Below are 16,329 nucleotides of genomic sequence, written 5' to 3'. Positions count from 1 at the left end.
ATTTTTTTAAATTTCAAAATAGCTTGATATTTTTAAGGAAAACTAAGATCATGTTTTATATTTTGGAAAACTTTCCTTTCCTTAAAGAAATTAAATTCTGTTTTAAAAGGTAAGTAAAGTTAAACTATATGTGCAAAATTAAAACTTCCAGAAGACAACTTTCTTAAATCACAAAATTTCCTTTTCTTTTCCCCGCTTTCTCTCGGTGCACTCATACATACAAATACATACATATGCCTTTTTTGTTGGCTTTTTCCTGTTCCTTTATTTTGGTTCGCTTAGCTAACTAATGTTGTTCTCCTTCTCTTGGTTTTCTTGTTCAACAAATACACTTTCTTTTTTTCTTTTTCTTTTTTCGTTATTCTTGATGTTTGGCTAGGCTAGTTTAATTTCACTAATTTAATTTCGCTCTCAATTATTACCATAAATTGTATTTATTTATCTGTTGCATACTATTTTGCGCTTCATTTCAGTTGAATTGGTTTACTTAATTATTTTGTTTTTACTTTTTGTTTCGTCACTTTTGTCTCTGTTCATTTACGTTGCCTAGAAAAAAAACCGTTTTGTTTAGCATCGTTTGCCTGTTTAAACATTAGTGTACAAATTATTTATAGTTAGTTATACCTTTTATGTATACAACAAATACAATTTATTATAGTTATAGTTACTTGGATTCTCCTCGTCGCTTCTGTTATTTTTGGAACAAGTTTTTGTGGTTATTTTTTTGGTTTTGTTTTTTATTTTGTTGTATCCCCTCTCTCTCTGGTTAAAGAAAAAACAAATGCGAATTTCATTCATTACTTGTGTTTTGCTTTTGTTGGCTTCTTCAGACTGTGTGTGGTGTGTGTTCGCCGGAATACTGGATATCGATCGAGCGATAGATCGATACTTATCGATCCGCTTACAACACGGGCCTGGCCACATTGGGCTTGGCCGTCGTCGAGGCGATCTCCGATAGCTTTATGTCGATGGGCATCCGGGTGTCGTAGAGCGTCGGAGCCTGCAGGATAATGCCGGCGGTGCCGACGACCACGGCTATTGTGAAGATCCACAGGAACAGGCGGTCGAGCACCATGGCCACGTACTTCCAGTCCTCTTTCACCTGTTGAGGAAATTGGCTTAATTATTATAAGTATGACCGTAGACCTTTAAAAATACTAAAGTACTTTAAATGGTCATGAAAATAATTATTTATAATCATTTTGGTCCCCTATGTTGTGTTATAAATTTATATAGACTTTGTATTAAAACCTTTATATTTAGTATAACTTTTTAAATTCATTTTTAACTTGTTATTACATAGTATTTTAATTTTCGAGACATAATGCTACAAGTGTGGCGTCTTTAAACACCATTCCGTTTTTAAGCCAACAAGATTTTCCCCTTTCAATTGGCATTCATTCGATATTCATTCGCTGGGCCTGAAGTTCATAAGCCAGTCAATATGTTCAACTTTGTCCACGCGTCTTGCGACTAATTCCCTCGTCAGTCCGCTGCCACGCCTCCCATCCTACCGCCTTCCATCGCCCAGGGGGCGTGGCGCAAATGACACGCACTCAATGTAAATGCCGCCGAAGCTGTCTCGCATTTCTCAGCATTCGATCCCGCAGTGCTGCCAACTTGGCTACTTTATATCCAAATAAGAGAGTTAAAAAGTCACCTTTTTCCCATTATTTAAAAAAATTCATTTTTTCTTAAATATTTTCTAATATCCTAAAACGTACAGTATTTTCTAATATTTCAGAGAACTCAATACATATTAGTAAGACCAAGAGAGTTAGAATGTTGACCATTTCTCAATAGCTTAACACTATTTTCCAATACTTATAAAAAATTCTGATATTTAAAAATTTTCTCTACTATTTTTTAGAACTAAATATGTATATTATTATTATTAATTTTATATACAGTTATTATAAAGTGTTGATAAAAATACAAATCTATAATAGAAATCTATAATTAAATCTATAAAAAATAGGTTTAAAGCTAAAATAAACTCTTTTACTTTATGGCGGCTCATTGTAGCTACTTTTGGAAGTTTACTATTGACAACACTGCCACTGGGTTCTGTGTCCTGAGTCCTGTGTCCCGTGTCCTTTGTCCTACGATTCCCGTCCGGAGGTGCCCTAGTTCTGTCCAAGTGTCCCAGTCGAAGTCGCAGTCGTAGTCCCAGTCCCACGCCTCCACCGCTAAGCCCGGCAGGACATTCCAATAATGATTGAATGTGTGCGTAATTTTAATAAAATACTTTTATTGGCATTTTGTTAGATGCCACAAGAAAACATTCATTATGATGAGAGGACAGCAGCAACAGCAATGCTCGTAACTACGCGAACAACCAGGCGTACAAGGCTGCACTTAAAGAAATAAGTTTGTCTACTTCTCGGATCTAAATTATGTTAATTTAATAAATATTTAAATATTTGAAAGTGGGAAGGCTTATCGCCAGGAATTTTAATAAGCTGTTTTCAAATAATAGGTGTTTTACTTTTAAAAAATAAGCTATTCTGATTTAAAAACATTTCTAAATTACTTAACGAACTTACGGAGGGAAAGTCATATAAAACATTAGGCAAACAGTACAATATGTCGCAAAAACTCAAAATGAGAAAACATTTTCCTTATAACCCTTTTATAAAAATGTATAAAAAAATGTTCTCTAATATTCCGCAAACAGCATGGAATTTTCTTGAGTGTACGATGGCAGGACATGGCCGTAGTCGCTGCTCAATAAGGCGCATGAAAAGTCATTAAAACTTTTGGCGCAGCCGGCATAAGTCCGCCCATAGAGAGGATGCCCCACGGACACACATATGAAGACCAGGACACCAGGACACCGGGACACCGGGACATCGGGACATCGGGACACCAGGACATCGGGCGGGAAAGGTCAACGAAAGGGCAGAGCCAGTGACAGTCGGACATCATCAACAACTGGGTACTGGCCAAGGTATCTCGACTATCTAGAGCCTCCAGTTCGAGTTTGAGGTTGAGTTCTGGCCATCGATTATCGACATGCCAATAAATCCCGCCTTAGGCCGCTCTAATTTATTGCGCCAGGCTTATTAACATCAAAATCCACACTGTCTGTCTCTTTCTCGGTGTCAGTTTCTGTCTCTTTCTCGGTGTCAGTTTCCGTCTCTTTCTCAGGTGTTTTCCTCTCTGTCGCAGCCAAACGTTAAGCGGCTTTGGGGCCATTTGTTTTTTTCTTCCGGCTTTTCAGTTTCCTTTTCTTTATTTTCAGTGGGTTGCTGCACTTGCGGCCTTCCTGAAGAGCAAGTAAAATAATTTCTCCATTGGGAGACGAAAAATAAAAAACGGTTCCTTTAAAGCGAATTCCCCAGAAAATTGGCCAAATCATCGAAATGTTCAAATGTACTTAAGTTATTGGTGCTATTATAGGAGTTTCCAAGAAACCATATTAAATTGGCTAAGGCATAAATATGAAAAAGTTGAATAAAACTGTGGATGCTGAGAAAAATTCTTTTTAAAATTCGTAGTGGCAAGCTTACAACATTTTATCAAAAAGAGCATCATATCTTATTAATTTTTTTTTCTGTCTTTAAAATGTACACTGTACATATATTTCTTTGAAATTAATTTTAAAACAGATCTTCTTGTAATATGCATTTTTTTTCTATTAAGTTAATGGTGTCTAAACTTTGTGGACCGCTGGCTTTTGCCGGCAAAAGCTCGTCGGCTTTGGGGTGTGTTCTATCTTATGTAATTTTGCTCGGCGTTACTCACCCTTGTGCTCTCCTCCTCCTTGCGCGTCTGATCCGCGATGTAGGTGACCCCGTCCATGGCCTTGTGGAGTTCCGGGCAGGTGTGCCACCGCTGGCGCACATTGCCACGCCCCGAGCAGCAGTGCGGCCCGCCCTCGCGCTGGCAGGCGGGCAGAATATCACAGACGCCCGCCGGCGGTGGCGGTGGTGGTGGCGTTCCGGCCGCCGCTGCCGCCGCCGCAGCTGCTGCCGCTGCCGAGGTGCTGGGTCCGCCGGCGGCTGCCGCTGCTGCTGCTGCCGCCGCTGCCGAGGTGGTGGGTCGCTGGTGGTGCGGCTGCTGCTGCTGCTGCTGGTGGTGCATCTGCTGGTGGTGCAACTGCTGGTGGTGCAGCAGCTCCGACGATTGGCAAGCGGCCCCGGCGCCCATGCCCTGGTGGATCTGGATGGTGCCGCTGCAGCAGGACTCCGCCAGCGTCGAGGCGGTGGCCACCGAGTTAACCGTCGTCGTGGACTTTATCACATTCGGATTGGCCATGCCCAGATCGCTGGTGGTGGTGGAGGCGTGCGCCTGGTGGGCGTGCTGCGGCAGTGGTGAGAAGTTTGCCGAGCAGCTCGACTGCTGTCGGTACAGGTGACCCACGCCCCCGCCCCCACCTTGGTTATGACCCCCATAGCCACCGCCATTCCCACTCCCATTTCCATTCTGACCCGTCTGGCTGGAGGTCGAGGTCATCTGGCGGAACTTGGTGGGCGTTAGGGGGTGGTCCAGCAGCGAGCCACCCGTCTGCTGGTACTGATTGTGGTACTGGGCATCGATCAGCGAGGATGTGGTCGAGGTCTGCTGGTTGGCCGTCGACATGGTCGGCGGATAAAGGGAGCTCAGGTGGCCGGTGATGGTGGAGGCACCTCCTCCTCCCCCCATGCCGCCGCCCATGCCAATGCTGCACTCGTCCATCAGGTTGTAGGTCTGCACGCGGTGCTGCAGGTGGGGCGAGGTGCTCCGCGATGTCGTCTTCGGGCTGTGGTGCATGCTGAAACATCAAGAAACATTTAAAAGTATTCTTATGCAGTGCTAATAATAATACTAATTTATTTTTACTAATTAAAGCACTGTTTTTTATAAGGAAAATGGGATTTAGATTTTAGTCAAAAATACTCATTTTCAATCGTAGTTTGGCCAAATCAAGGCCTACAAAAAAAATAGCGACTGTTTTGAGCAGCTTGCTTCAATCGCTATCGATTCCTATCACTTTAAGGAAGATTTATTTTTTGACAAATTTTTTCATTTTTTGTAAGGGGGTAGCTCGGTTTTTTTTGAGATTCAGATTTTGGTCAAAAATAGTCATCTTTTAGTGGTTTTTCAGTCGTAGTTTAGCCAAATCAAGGCGTACACCCAAAAGACCGACAGTTTTGAGCAGCTTGCTTCAATTGCTAACGATCCCTATCACTTTAAGGAAAATTTATTTTTTGACAAATTTTTTCATTTTTTGTAAGGGGGTAGGTCGTTTATTTTTGAGATTCAGATTTTGGTCAAAAATTCTCATTTTTTAGTGGTTTTTCGGTCGTAGTTTAGCCAAATCAAGGCGTACAGCTAAAAGACCGACAGTTTTGAGCAGCTTGCTTGAATTGCTATCGATCCCCATCACTTTAAGGAAGATTTATTTTTTGACAAATTTTTTCATTTTTTGTAAGGGGGTAGCTCGGTTATTTTTGAAATTCAGATTTTGGTCAAAAATACTCATTTTTTAGTGGTTTTTCAGTCGTAGTTTAGCCAAATCAAGGCATACATTTAAAAGACCGACAGTTTTGAGCAGCTTGCTAAATATGCAAACGATTCCTATCATTTTTAGGAAAAATTTTTTTTTTTACCAATTTTTGCATTTTTGTACGGGGTTAGATCCCTTTTTTTGCGAAAATTGGCAAAAATGGAAAATTTTCAGGTTTGAATGCCAATGAATTGAAAATTAAACAACGAGCTCAACGAGGTATGACATTCCTCATTCTGACTTTTATTTTTATTTTAACAGCCAAAAAACTGAATTTTTATGGCGAAAAAATAGGGCCCTGATTTTTTCTCAAAAATACGATATTCAGATTTTAGTCAAAAATGCGACTTTTCTTTCCGGTTTTTCATTCGTTATTCAGTCAAATCAAGGCGTACAGCAAAAAGACTGACTGTTTTGAGCAGCTTGCTAAATATGCTAACGATTCCTATCATTTTTAGGAAAATTTATTTTTTGACCAATTTTTGCATTTTTGTAAATTTTTTTTTCGAAAATTGGCAAAAATTGAAGATTTTCAGGTTTGAATGCCAATCGATTGGAAATTAAACAACGAGCTCAACGAGGTATGACATTTCTCATTCTGACTTTTAGTTTTATTTTGGCAGCCAAAAATCTGAATTTTTTTGGCAAAAAAACAGGGCTTAGATTTTTCTTAAAAATACGATATTCAGATTTTAGGTGGTTCCAATTCAAGCCACCTTAAAACTTACCGAGACAAGGCCACCGGTGGTGGCAGCGGTGGTATTTGATCCCTCAGTTCGAGTCCGTTGCAGGTGCGCACCATAAGGCGGCGCGAGGATTTTCTGTAGATGAGAGGAGGCGGCATTGGGGGTTATAGATACCCTATATCTATATCTAATCGGGGACACTCACATCATCTCGCTGATCGGGTACAGCGGACGCCGCATGACCAGGAAGCGGGGCAGTTGGTTGATGAACACGGTCCGCACCCAAGGAGCCATCGTGTGGGTCTGTGGCGACCGGAAGTGGATGTTCAGCACCAACACCGTCACACAGATGCTGCACGGAGAGAAATTAAGGGGTTCAAAGGGGGCTTAGTATAAAATTCAGTATTAAAAAAAACATATAAGTAGGGATCTTCTTTAAATTTAATTATGATTTCTTAAGATAGGCAAATTGTATTAAAAATATTATATTATATACCTATAAGAATTGATTTTCCCACTTTATCATCCATTTAGCCAACATTATTATGTGAAAGTGTATGATAAAGTGTCACTATATTATGTACCCTCTGCAGAAGAGTTGTCCAAGGATAAAATGCGTGGGTGGTGGTGGTGAGAAAACATGCAGAAAGGACTTAAGTGAGTTGCTCTCTTAGTCTGGGTAATTAACTTTCGACGCCCACGTCTAATTAGCAGCTGGCCAAGGCGTTGGAAAAGAATACGAGGGGGTCTGGAGGGGGGAGGGGGGAGGGGGGATAAGGACCAGGGGGGGGGGGAGGGTGTCCTGCCTGGCTTAATTACATCATTTGAGGCGAGGTCCTGTTGCGCCACTGGCGATTCCATTGTTGGCAGACTCCGACTCTCGGTCTCAGTCGACTTTTGTTTACCAACAATTAGGCGGCCATCATTTGGTGTGCCGGCCCAGCCGCCTTGTGGGCGTGGCAAATGACTGTAAATTGCCGCAGCCATTTAATGGGGCCCCAGCGGGAGGCGGTGGCGGTGGGAGTGGGCGTGGCACTAAGCCAAGCAAAGTCGAACGGCTGCCGAATCGAGTTTTATTTTCCTTCACCGTTTGCAAAACTTTCCAAAACACCGGTCCAAGTTTTGAAAAACTTTTTTAACTACATATTTGGATGTTTTCAAAGATTCACAAAACATATTTAGGTGCATTTTAGATTCTTTAAAAATAGATATGACTTTGAATTGCAGTAATTTATAAACGTTTACTTCAATTTTCTTGTATGTACATTTTCAGTATGTTTTAAACTTAGTATGTAAGATACAAATAAAATACCAACTTGTTTTAGTATTTTTTCAAAACTAGTTCCCTGAATAATTATTTTTTTCAAAAAATGTGGTATATATTTAGTAAATGCTTTATAATCTTTCTGGAGATTAAATTATAGTTTTAATTTACAAATTCTTTTAAAATTGTTAGAGCTGCATTAAGCACTTTAGCATATTTGGGACGCTTTTGGCACATTTGGCTATGTGGATCGATGGGGAAATCGTTCAAAAATCGGAGGGGACTCACCTGAACGTATCCAGTATCATGGTGAAGAGCACGAACTTTCCCAGCAGCGGCACCACCAGCGATGTGGGCGGAATGATTTCCGCCAGGAGCAGGAAGAACACAGTGAGCGACAGCAGAATGGATATGCTTAATGAGACCTGCAAGTATACGTAGATACTTATATATATATATATATATATATATTACAAAGGGTGGGGTGGGTCAGGAAGTAGGTGGGCGGCCAGGGGCGTGGCAAATTGAGCTGCACGTCGAGCGGAAAATCTAAAGCGCCATAAAGAAGCGACAACTGCGAACTGCGAACAACAACGGGAAACTCCTGGCCCGATAAGGTTTCTCATTTATAATGCATAAATATTGCTCAGACGCAGCTTAAGCTCTTTTTCACAATGGAACATTTTCCAGCTGTCCCGCTTGGCTTTAATAGTAACGAGATCAGGGGTATACACATCGATTATGGATGGAATTAAAATAAGAAATTAATAATTCGAACTTCCCTAAACGATTACATTGTCATCTATTAAAAACATTTATTTTTTCTGGATAAACTCAACTTTAATTATTTTTGTGCTACCCATAATTATTCAGTAAATTTGCTTTAATAAATATAATATTAAATATGTATTAGAAACATTTCAGCACACATACTAGACTAGTTAAAAATATTTTTGCTAATTTTCCTATTAAATATTTAGAAAAATTAATTACCACGGACATTGAATAAATTAAATATGAATTAATATAAACGATAAGTAGTTAGGATTAAGTAATTAACGTAGAAACACCTACATAAGCAGTTTGGCCTTATTAACTTACATGAAATAGTTACAAAAGCTAATACAATTAATTTGTTGTAACAGGGACCACATCTAAGCCGATTGAATTAATTAATAAATATATAAAAGTTAAGCTGGCTTATCGTATAGTTCATTAATGGAAAAAAGTTACGTTTGACATAGTTAATTAATAGGCAAAATCGACTAAACCTTTTCTGGTTTAGATGGGTGGCTAATAGACTTTGTTGGTTAGCCAATTAACTACCATTTATTCATTACGAATAATAAATAACAAAAAAAACTCGAGTTATGTATCTGTGAAGATTTTTCTTTTGTTTTTGGTTGGTTTTTTTTTTGGTTACTCCTTAACTTTACAAATTTATATATATTTCCCATGTTTTTTAAACATTCAAGGCCCCAAAATTCAAATTGGATTTAATGTAATTACTTTAAAGTATTTAAATATAGGTATGTTACTATGTGTAGACTGAGTAGAATTCTCCCCTAACTCAGCTCATTAATTTGTTTTGAACTGTGGGTATTGTATTCCCGTATTTGAATTCCAGTGGCAGACAATCGCCAAGATTCCGCTCGCTTTGCCTGGCAATTGGGCCACAAATCCAAATTGATTTAGAATGCCTAAGCGGGCATCGCAAGCAAATAATGAGCCAGGGCAATGGGCGTATGAAAAGCGGTTTGTCAGCCGGCAATTGCGGCCTTGCCAAAAGCTGGCCAACAAATCATATGCAAAGGCAATGGAAAATGCCGAAAATGCCAAAGAAAAAATTGGGGGCTTGGAGGTGGGGTGGGGGGTAATGAAAACCCCCCCTCCCGTGGAAATGGAAATGAAAACGAAAACGCGGCATACTTTTTAGGGCGCTCAATAAGGCGAAAAATGATTTGTGGAAGGAGGCGGTGGGTGGGTGGAAGTGGGCGTGGCAGCTCACCTTATTTATGCCTAAGCTGCTTGTAATGAAGTGTGTTTGTATGGGTTCGATGTGCATGAGTGTGTGTGCCTCCAGAAAGTAATTAAATGTCGAAAATGAGACGCTCGATTTGAGCCTCTCTTCTGTCTGCCTATGTGTGTGTGCCTCTCTCTTAATGCGATTGTGTGTGTGTGCGTCTGTGTGCGGCATAAATTTTCGATGCTTAATGATTTTATGATAATTAGCCTTAGTTTGGGCCCAGCGCTTGTAAAGCGATTAGTGACGTTGCCTAATTAAGGTTACAACTTGCCAAGCAAATCCATTGCCAGCATCCACGACCTTTCCACTAAAAGTACACTGAGATAATTAAAGGGGAGAAGACAAAAAAATATATCGAAGTATCACAAAATAATAAGACCAAAAGAAATATTCCCATGAATTTATTATCAATACAATATGTTACAAAAAATTGTATATAAAAAAAAAGTTGTTTATTTATTTAGGTAGCTATAAAATCAAATACAAATAAAACCATAAAATAAAAAAGATTTTATTTAGAAGGTAATTTTTTTTCAGTGTGGTAATGCCATTGGCTGGAAGTGTTAGAGATGCTACAAATGGCGAATATGGGGAAATCCCCATGCAATCGCCTCACGCTGCCATCACTGGCGACCTGCTCATTATTTATGCAAATGCTCGGTGTAATTAAGGTGGCCAAATGCATTTCGGTTACGATTTCGGTTCTGCTGGGTTGGGTTCGATCCGAACTGGATGGTTCGGTTATCCCAACTGATGGGCCAGTTTCAATCTGGACTCTGTTCGTAAAACGTAATTGTTTCGTCCATAAAAATACGATGCAAATAAACGGAGGGAAATTGGGAACAGTGCGGCTACTTAGTATTGGAAAAGTAGCCCTTCGTTTCCTGCACAGAAAAAATAAAGTGTTGGCCATAAAAATAAATGCTACTAAGACCTCTAAATAGCTTATAAACCTATTCCATACCAATGCTCTAATGGCTTTTTTCATAAAATATAATTTTATTGAAACTATTCGTTAAAAAATAATATCAGTAACATTTTTGAAACATTAAAAAGATCTTTAAAATATAGAAGGGTGTATTTAAATCTGTTAATGAATGTGTTAATATATTAATATTTATCGGAATATTTAATAATCTAACAGTAACAAAATATCTACATACCAAATAGAGATTAAGCTTTATCGGTTCTGTTTCATATCACTGAGTACTATTTCCGCTTTATTTTCTACCTTTTTGGTCTGTTTTTGCTACGTTTGACTTATAAATTAAATCTGGGTAAATAAAACCAATCCCGATTGATAATCGAAGGGGCGGGAGTATTTTTTGCGAGTGTGCGTCAACCGTTTTTGACCACCTCCTTTCCACACTGCCGCAATCGGCAATTGCATGAATGAAGTGCGTTGTGGCGCATATGCATGTAAATTGGCAATTCCAATTCCAATTCCGATGCCATCGCGGGGCTGGAACTTCGGCCACGGGGTTCCAAAAGGACCAAAAGGACCAAACAGGACCAAAGGATGGGCATGGACGTGCCAGAGTTGCCACAGTTAACTGCAGACCGGCCAGTGGCGGGAATTTCGGGCGCAGTTCGCAGTTCCGCAGTTCCGCAGTTTGTGTCCTGTTTTATTTCGCTGCCTGCTTTTAGGCGTAAATATTTGCCAGTTCCGTGTGTCAGTGTTTAAGTGTATGAGTGTGTGTTCGGGTGAGTGTGCGTGCATGGCCATAAAAGGGACAACAGTGCAATGAAATGTGCCCACTCGGCACAAATCGTAAAAGTCAAACAAGAATAAACAAAAAACAAGCACGGCAAAATCCCAAAAAGAGCGGGAAATCTCCTGGCAAAATAATAACGCTTGAATTGATTATTTTTATTGAACCAGGAAAGCTTAGGTTCTAGAAAATAAATATTGGTAAATGCAGGTGCAAACTTAACTGCTTAAGTTTGATAGAAATTCAAAGCGATAAAGATTAAAAAATTAATAGTTTATGTTATTGAATTAAAAATGCTACATAGGTTCTCAATATATTTATTTTTCCTAAACAGATCTATTATTTTTTAAGATACAAGAAAAAGAACTCTGTTATAAATCAATTTTTAAGAAATCTGCACCTCAGTTTTTTTTAAGAATAAGTTGTTCTTAATTTCACACATCAATTTCACATCTATTCTTTTTTTCAGTACTTTTCTAAGTATACAAGTTCTTTTTTTTGTTTTTTAGTATAAATATTTAACCTAGGCTTGAATATTTATTAACCTTTCTTTAAACTTATAAAAAATAATAATTTTGTGACAGTTTTATTTTTTTTTATATCCAATATGACCAACTTTCAAACATGTTAGTACCTATTTCCAGAATTTAAATATATTTTTAACCGTTAATTATTTCGTATCTACACCTTTTCAACTAAACCGACAGCAATTAAAACGTTTTAGATAACTACCAACCGAAATATATCGTTGAAATACGTCGTTTTCACGTGACAGCTCGTTTTAATGCGTGTATTATTCGATGAGTACTCGTCGAATCGGTCGCTCTTAACTCGATAATGCACACGCGAATCGGGAATTTACATAATGCCTGCTGGGATGGCCCATCAAATGCCCGGCGCTGTCAATATTTATAACATAAATTATGCTCCGTGAGCGATGTGGAAATGTCGGATGGCATCAACATCAGCATCGGCATCAGCATCAGTAATCCACAAACCGCTTGCGCACACAAATTATTTTTGCATTTTATTTATTTTGAAAATTGGCCGTAATTTATTCATAAGTCCCAGGCAGCATGTAAATGTTTATATTTATGCATTATGCCATTTCGTGTTTTCATTTTCGTTTGGCCTTTTCCCTCAAAAGAATTGCCAAAGAACCGCAAAAAAATGCGCCGGCCTTTTGTTCGCATTAAATTGAATACATCGTGTAATTTTATTTACTCAAACTTAAATGATGGCAAACTGGTCGAAAAAAAGACCCATACAAAACATCATCCACACACACACACTCACACAAAACAAAGAGCAAACAGAACACCCGAAAATGGAAAAAAAAAATTGAAATCAAAACGAATAAAATGTTAAAATGCATTTTCATTTTCATTTGAGTGTGAAATTATTATTCTTTTTTTTTTTCTTTGCTTTTTAATTAAAAGCACATTTTGAGCGGATGGTCGCGGGGCTGAGCTGATAATAAATTATGGCAATTGGTTTAATGCAAAAAAATAAGCATGGTGAAAAGCGCGGGGAAAATGGCAGCAGATGTGAACAAAAATGGTAAATGCTATATTCAAGCTAATGCATTTCAGCTGCGGATGAACTTGATTCTAATGGTTAATTTCACTATGGATAAATGCAATAACATGTGTATCATTAGCATAAATCCATTGGCAGAAGATAAAGCTTTTAGACGGCCGGGCCGCAACAATTGCGACTGATTTAATTAAACTTTAGCTCATTAATTGAACCCGTTTATCAATCGCAATGCGCAATAAAAACTATAGCAAATAAATGGAAAAGAGTTCTATTGTTTTGTTAAATTCCAATTAGCTATTTTTTCTACATTTCTAATTGTGTGTTAATATATCATACATTACAACACATTAGGATTTATGATTGCTTTTAAAATCAGATTTTAAAGAACTTGAATGGAAGGGTATAATTTCTTACAACTTTGAGATGGTCTCTTTATTAATTCAAGATTATCCGACGTAAAGATTGGGGTACGTTTGAAATAATACATAAATCTCAAGAGAGTGGAATTTTTTGTTGCTCCAGAAAAAAGAGTTGGGAATTATAAGGCCAACAAATGGATTTAGAGCTGGTTTCAGTTAAATAATATCTTCTTAAAACTTTTGAACTGTCTCTCTATACTTTAAGGATTATCCGAAGAAAAGGTTGGGATTTGTTTGAAATAATATATAAATCTCAAGAGTCTACATTTTTTGGTAAGGCCAGAAAAAGGAGTTGGGAATTATAAGGCAAAAAATATTACATTTGTGTAAAAGGATTTAGAGTTGGTATTATATGTTTTCTTTAAACTTTAGGAACTTCTCTTTATTATTTTAAGATTATTAAAGGGCTCAAATTTGTTAGTCCAGAAAAAGGAGTTGGGAATTATAAGGCCTCAAATATATAGTTTATATAAAAGATGGGTTCTTAAACATAGGTATCCCAGAAAAACTGTATATCTTTCTCAAATATAATCCCACCAAGGAACCAGTTGGGAATAATAAAGTCAGTGGTTAAATTCCCGACCTCAGATATTTCTCCCGACCTTTGGATACCCCCGGACTCACCTTTTCGCCACTATCCGATGGCAGGTAGAACACGAGTATGGTGAGGAAGCTGATGCCCATGCAGGGGATGATCAGGTTGACCGTGTAGAAAAGGGTCTTGCGGCGCATCGTGATGTTGAAGGTGATGTCCAGATATGGCTCATCGCAGCACGTATAGAACTTCTCGTTCCTGCGAATAAATTAAAACGGCGGCAAATGGAGTATGAGCTAGGCAAATTGTTACGCAGCGCGTAAATATTTATTAAGGTTCATTCAGGCTGGGGATATTTATTTGGATGGTATTCTTTCTTTTTTTTTTTTTGGTTTTGTGGTGCTGCCGCTGCAGCATCCGCAGTGTGTGGCACCCAAAACCTATATTTATTTACATAAACACACATATATCCGCAGATATATGGCTCTCCAATCACATAAATCATCGGCCGCATGATAAATATTGTAAAATGCTGAAAAAATATTGGCCTAACTGCTAACTGAGTGTCAAAATGGTTCTGTGTATTTTTGCGTAGCTGCGAATCGTCAGGGAGTGACTTGAAAACTCTTAAATATACGGATAATATTTGTGAGATACACAAAGTTAAGTGTAGTTTCAGTGATAAAATATTGTCGACATTAACAAATATTATTAAAATTTAAAGGTGGTTAGTAAATACATTTTCAGGTTTATACAATTCAGTCAATATTTTTTAGATTGTAAAAATATGAGTGAAACATTTCAAAGATATAGGAACCAATTTTTTTTTTTTTAAACCAATCCACTGAAAAAGTTTTTCCTTGAACTAACCCTTTGAAACTTTAATCCATTTGCGTTAATCAGTTCGACAGTAATTCAGTCTTTGAGCTTTTCTTATATTTTTGCCCCTTTTCCTTCTTTGGGACCAATGCATAATTTAAAAGTTAATAATCTCTGACTACGGCTGCCTCTCAAAAAAAAACCAGAAGAATATAAAAAAGTAATGAAGAAAAAGAAAGAAAATTTTTGTAAATTGAGTCGAGTGGACTTTTGGTTGTGTTTTTTTTTCCGCCCTCGACTCACTTGAAAAACTCTTGGAACAGAAGCTGCCAGTGGAAGGACACGAAAATAAAAAAAAAATGTTACTGACGGGCAAAAAAAAGGGGTAACCCCCCCCCACTCAACATTTCGCTGTGGTATATTGCCGGGCCATCAATAATTCCGAGAGGCTTGCGAAAAGAAAATATTGTAAATAAATAATAAACATGGCAAGGAGCAGGGATAAAGCGTGGGAAATGGCGGCGAGCCGGGGGGAAGGACACCAATACCAACAGCGACAACGACAAGGACAACAATAACGACAAGGATGTGGCCGGCGGGCAACTAACTGTTTGTGGCAGTTGACTTCCCTCCAAATAGAAATGAAGTATGTGGCAATAGGCACACAGAATGTCAGAAGGATCGAGGATGTGTGTGTGTGTGTGGGCCAGGGATTCCGGGATTGAAGGCCAACATCTTGTGGGTTAGTTTTGATGGCTGCAGCAATAAAATATAATTTGCCAAGGCAATTCCAAGTGTCAGTCACTCGAAAGGGATCGAAAGGAGGGGGTGGAGAGGGGGGAAATAAGATAGCAGTTATAATAAAGTTATTGTTTAAAGGAGTGCTCATAAATAATAACTACTTCCTAACACTATTCTACATCTAAGCAAATATCTAAATCGTGTAGCTTATAAAATTCCTTTTATTGTGTTAAATGGGAAAAACGAAAAAATACTACAAAATACTATAAAAAGATATAGTACAATTATTTTTTAAAGGGGTGCTTATAAATGATACCGAATTTGTCACTTTTTCTTGACACTATTCTACATTTAAATGTTGCTTAAACAAATCCATGTAGCTTATAAAATTCCTTTAAATGGGATTTTATTTTGGTAAATGGGCACACTACAAAAAATACCAAAACATACTATACTGAGATATAATAAAGTTATTTTTTAAAGAGGAGCTCAATAATACTAAAATTGTCACTTCTCCCTAACACCATCCATCTTAAACAAGCCCAAGTAGCTTATAAAATTCCTCTAAGTATGATTTTATTTAGGTACATGGTGGAATAACGAAAAATACTAAACAAAAAATAATATACTAAATTATTGTAAATATTTTATCGAATTTAATTGAATCTATTAAATATTTAAATCACCAGGCAAACACCTACACCCAACGATTCGAATGCCTTTGTCCATTAAAAGGACATTTAAATTGGACAAAACACAAGTGGGCGAAAAACCTAATACCCAATATCCTTCAGCTCACTTGGCTTCCCAAAAGTCCTCCGATCGAATGCGAAAAATGTAATATGGCCACAGATTAAGTCTGCTGAAGTGAGCTTTGGTCAACAGGCCATGGAGTGTCCGAAAACGGGGAATTCCCGCTACGACCCACTCTGAACCCCCCCTCCCCCCACCCCACTTCACTTCTTAAAGATAAGTCCCTGCAGACAGAGACACACGAGTTCTGACAGAGACACTTGCCCCCAAAAAAAGAAAGAAGCGCACAGAAAAAACAGAAAACTTCGAAAGAAGACCCTTAAGTTGGCAAATGGGGGGTGGCG

At 38.3% G+C, this 16,329-nt stretch overlaps 1 protein-coding gene across 1 annotated transcript in view; it reads right to left on the bottom strand.

Moving 5' to 3' along the window:
- Positions 1-181: 181 nt before the first annotated feature.
- nAChRalpha3 (nicotinic Acetylcholine Receptor alpha3) overlaps positions 182-16,329 on the bottom strand; it is a 108,494-nt gene continuing 92,346 nt past the window's right edge. Inside the window, exons 7-12 of the mRNA XM_036820618.3 lie at positions 13,762-13,930; positions 7,730-7,866; positions 6,383-6,529; positions 6,220-6,312; positions 3,748-4,756; positions 182-1,102 (exon numbers count right to left, since the gene is read on the bottom strand). Of these exons, the coding sequence (XP_036676513.1) occupies positions 902-1,102; positions 3,748-4,756; positions 6,220-6,312; positions 6,383-6,529; positions 7,730-7,866; positions 13,762-13,930 (1,756 nt within the window). The 3' untranslated portion in view covers positions 182-901. The remainder of the gene's footprint in view (positions 1,103-3,747; positions 4,757-6,219; positions 6,313-6,382; positions 6,530-7,729; positions 7,867-13,761; positions 13,931-16,329) is intronic.

This window comes from Drosophila suzukii, chromosome X (assembly GCF_043229965.1).
Source record: "Drosophila suzukii chromosome X, CBGP_Dsuzu_IsoJpt1.0, whole genome shotgun sequence".
NCBI lineage: Eukaryota > Metazoa > Arthropoda > Insecta > Diptera > Drosophilidae > Drosophila > Drosophila suzukii.
This window is presented reverse-complemented; position numbering and strand designations above follow the sequence as displayed.